This window comes from Salarias fasciatus, chromosome 19 (genome assembly GCF_902148845.1).
Source record: "Salarias fasciatus chromosome 19, fSalaFa1.1, whole genome shotgun sequence".
NCBI classification, from domain to species: Eukaryota; Metazoa; Chordata; class Actinopteri; order Blenniiformes; family Blenniidae; genus Salarias; species Salarias fasciatus.
In genome coordinates, this window is record NC_043763.1 from 15,152,753 (window position 1) to 15,156,818 (window position 4,066).

Genomic DNA, 4,066 nt, shown 5'->3' on the forward strand with positions numbered 1-4,066 from the left:
ACACACAAAGCCTCGAGTCATAAAATTGATTATTTTATTGGCCATTGGAGGGAAATGAAAAAATATGGACTTTAGACTGTAATAAAGCTCAGAGATCATTCAAGGCTCGGAATCCACAGAGAACACATCACAAGTAAGTTTCTCTCTCATCGTATCCACACAGGGCAATTTGAAACTCACTTTTAATGTGAATATAGTCCAGGCATGGGTGGAAATCACAGGAGGACAGCAAGAGGTCAAGGTTCTTCAGGAATCTACTTTATCTTCACAATTTAATCATCGAGAAGAAACACGTAATTTCAAATTAATACAAATATATAATATGCACGCACACATTTCTAAATTATCAGTGCTAAACAATTCATTTGAAAGTTTTGACATATTTTGTCCATATTGACTGAGCCCCAGGAGTGGGCGGGGGAGCTGCAGCTTGTTTGAACCCTGTTACAAAAAAGGGTGTGTTTTAACAAAAAAAGGTAACAGTTTAATTCTTAATTTCTGTATTTTCAACATTATTTCTATCGAATAATCAGAGGTGCGGACTCCTTGAAGCTCTCTGGTGCCCCCTAGTGGTGAGCTGCGATTTAAGAACTCCTACCTCAAGGAGTACAAATAAAAAAGAGGGGGAAAAGTCAAAAATACATAATATGACATTTTAACATTCACGGTCATGCGGTATTATTGCTGCTGATATTTTAAGAAAGCAGAGACGTGACTGTTTACTTTAGATTGAGCAAATAAAACACGGAAGTACTGATGACGCAGCGTCTTACGTCACGTACGTCATGCGCGGCAGCAGGAAGCGTTTTATCAAATGGAGCTGATAAACCGCGATATTAACAGTAGTATAATCTACTTTGTCGTTTAGAGCTGCTTCTGCAATTTTAACCAAACGTGAGTCTGTATTTTAATCTTTCACACTACTGCTACGTACGGCTTTGGCACTGATGTCGAGTCAGACATTATTAAGTGTTTTCTGTCAGTTTGTTGTGGCTGCTGATGAAGCACATGCTTTAGTAAACACTAGTACCACACATGCAAGGACCGGTCTTTTAACTGCGCTTATTCTCTTCCCATTTTAATCATGCAGTATTTCCGTTATACTTCAGATACAGCACAGTCTGGCCGAAATTATTTTCTATTATTTCATATTTTGAGGCTGTTCGTGTTGCCTCTGCAAGCAAATACGAACTAACTGAGACTGATTTCAAATTCGACTGCGTACTGGGTCATTTTTACCTTGAATGTTTTTCATTTCATATTTTGGTTTTTTGGATTTTAGCTCAGGTGAAGACTGAAACTGCATTAATGCACACAATAGATTTAAATAATAACAAGACTCCAAACCGTAATTGAAGTGAACATAAACCAACAATATGATGGAGTAAATGAAGGTTATTCAGATTTGTCAATGAAAGTTGTAAATAGAGAAAATGCTTTTGAGAATGAAAATCAATGACACAGCAGGAGACCACCCTCTGCAGCGCCTGCAGTTTATGACCTCCTCATCCTGCTGTGCTTTCTACTTTTCATGCACACTTTTTTTTTTTTCCACCTCCTCTGTTGTCAGCAGCAGCATGTCGGGGCATTTCCACATCAACACTCCGCTGCTGGAGAGCATCAAAATGTCCAAGCTGGTGGGAACCACCGTGTACCTGAAGATGGAGAACTCCCAGCCTTCGGGTTCCTTCAAGCTCCGCGGTATCGGACACCTCTGTCAGCAGGTGGGAGCACCGGACCCTCCCCCCATCAGCACCCCCACATACAGATCCATTTCCATGAGATGATGACTATTTGATGTGTCGTTGCAGCTCGCAGCACAGTCCAAAGGAGTGGTCTGCTCCTCTGGTGACGTCTTTACTCATCAAACATGTTTTCTGGAACTGTACTCAACAGTGAGGCTGTAAGGTTGCGCGTGTGATCTTGTTGCAGGAGGTAATGCTGGTATGGCGGCGGCCTATGTGGCCAGGAAGATGGGCTTGCCCGCCACAATCGTAGTTCCTTCATCTTCTCCTGAGCTGGTGGTCCAGACTCTCCGGGATCTGGGAGCTACTGTCAAGATTATCGGCAAGGTGAAAGGTCGTGGTCACGTGATGCAGTTTCCTGTGAATAAGCTGTGATTTTAAATGACTGGTTCTTCAGGTTTGGGATGATGCCAATGCAGAAGCTCTCAGACTGGTCGAGAGCGAAGGCCTCACCTACGTCCCTCCGTTTGATCACCCACTGCTGTGGTAGGACCCGTCACGGTGAGAGTGTGCGTTGGCGAACCGTGGAGCGGTGGACTCACTCTGCTGTGTCTCTCAGGCAGGGCCACAGCACCTTGATCGCAGAGATGGCGGCCTGCCTCGGCCCGGGAGTGAAGCCCGGAGCCGTGCTGCTGTCCGTGGGCGGGGGGGGGCTCCTGTGTGGAGTCATCCAGGGCATGAAGGAGGTGGGCTGGACGGACGTGCCTGTAGTCGCCATGGAAACGGTGGGGGCGGACTGTTTGAACGCGGCGGTTAAGGCGGGCAAAGTGGTCACGCTGGACGACATCACCAGGTGAGAGCCGGCCGCGTCGCGGGGAAGTCGTTTGAGCGCAGCCTCACCTCTGCGTTCTGTCCGCACCCCCACAGCGAGGCCAAGTGCCTCGGAGCCAAGACGGTGTGCAGGCAGGCCTTCGAGTACAGCCAGAGCAGCCAGCCCCCCATCATCTCCGAGCTGGTGACCGACCAGCAGGCTCTCCAGGCCATGCAAAGATTTCTGGGTCTGTATGACCGTCGATGTTGTCAAGATGATCTGATCTCGGTCCTGTTTGTCATCACATTCACGAAGCTTGTTATCGATCATAACATACCTTGAGTGAATGTAGTTAATAGTAAAATACTCTCCCTGGTTTTGTTGTAGATGAGGAGCGTGTGTTGGTGGAGATGGCGTGTGGGGCGGCGTTGGCGGCTGTGTACAGCGGAGTTATTACCAGATTACAGAGTGAAGGTGAGTGCTGATATACACCCACTCAGCGCTCTTTCACCTGCTGATAGTAGAAACCTCAGAGATGGTCAGCTGATTTTCAGACAATTATAGACGTGCGTCCTTCGTTCCAGGTCGTCTGCCCGCCGCCTTGGGCCCCCTGATGGTGATCGTGTGCGGCGGCAGCAGCGTCAACATGGAGCAGCTCAGTGAGCTCGCACATAAACTACAGACATAAAACTGTCGGTGTGTGTGTGTGTGTGTGTGTGTATGTATGTGTGTCTGGCAGGTGTTGATGCAATATGGAAAGCAAATGTTCCTAATTATTGTGGAAACAGTAAAGTTTGTATAATATTTGTCAAACTTTGAAGCATTAATTTAATGTAATCAACATCTTTCTGCAATTTTATTAAATTTCTGCAATTTAGAACTGATGTCATAAATTATCATTTAATTTGAATGTTAATCTTTTACCAGTATTTCTACACATGTAGCTTGTAAACAAAAACTTTTGAAGCATTTTGTGTCAAAAAAACAAAATATAATAATTAATATATATTATAATATATATTATACAATGCTGAATTTTTATTTTCCTGATTTATGAGCCAAGATTGCACAGAATAAAATAAAAAAATCCTCTAAATATTTCACTTTGTGTGCTATGCAATAGGTTTCACTGTTTAAATTCAGTTATAGGCGCAACACAATGATCTTCATGCAGTTAACGTGTTTCCCCACATGATGGTATCACAGCTCACGGTTCAGAAACACACTGAAGGATCCACACAATTGTGCCTTTTCACATTATCATACATTCATTTCCTGCAAACTTATCTCTTAACCTTGTGAATTATAATATTCTGATTTAAAAAATTATTTTATAATTTTACTAGGACTTGGTTCTCACATCTGCTCATTTTCAGTCTCTTCTGAGTGTTTTTGTGTGTTTCCAAAGTAATGCCTAAATTGACTCTCTCCTCCACGGTGAATTTGGTAGTTCGGTTTATGCGATGTGTAGGAAGACGTCACCATGGAAACGGCTCCAAGTACGTCAGTGCAGAGTTCACTTCAACTACTTGGAGTTAATGTTTGTCTTCTCGGCTCTCGCACAGTTGCA

At 44.1% G+C, this 4,066-nt stretch overlaps 1 protein-coding gene across 2 annotated transcripts; it reads left to right on the forward strand.

The window, feature by feature from the left end:
* The first annotated feature begins 778 nt into the window (after nucleotides 1-778).
* sdsl (serine dehydratase-like) lies at nucleotides 779-3,546 on the forward strand. 2 transcript variants are annotated; one of them, XM_030116947.1, is made up of 9 exons: nucleotides 779-894; nucleotides 1,574-1,724; nucleotides 1,812-1,848; nucleotides 1,933-2,072; nucleotides 2,143-2,231; nucleotides 2,305-2,538; nucleotides 2,613-2,743; nucleotides 2,884-2,970; nucleotides 3,081-3,545. In XM_030116947.1, exons 2-9 carry the CDS (start codon nucleotides 1,578-1,580, stop codon nucleotides 3,182-3,184), a joined length of 969 nt encoding a protein of 322 aa, XP_029972807.1. In that variant the 5' UTR covers nucleotides 779-894; nucleotides 1,574-1,577; the 3' UTR covers nucleotides 3,185-3,545. The 2 variants fall into 2 exon arrangements, with proteins under 2 accessions (XP_029972807.1, XP_029972808.1); XM_030116948.1 differs by having other exon boundaries at nucleotides 782-894; nucleotides 1,571-1,724; nucleotides 3,081-3,546.
* The last annotated feature ends 520 nt before the right edge of the window (nucleotides 3,547-4,066 follow it).

Bases quoted from the DNA above. Each gene is read 5' to 3' on its own strand.
- sdsl (XM_030116947.1), top strand. From the start codon at position 1,578: ATGTCGGGGCATTTCCACATCAACACTCCGCTGCTGGAGAGCATCAAA. The intron at 1,849-1,932 runs GTGACGTCTTTA...ATCTTGTTGCAG, and splicing joins AGGAGTGGTCTGCTCCTCTG to GAGGTAATGCTGGTATGGCG. The intron at 2,971-3,080 runs GTGAGTGCTGAT...CCTTCGTTCCAG, and splicing joins TACCAGATTACAGAGTGAAG to GTCGTCTGCCCGCCGCCTTG.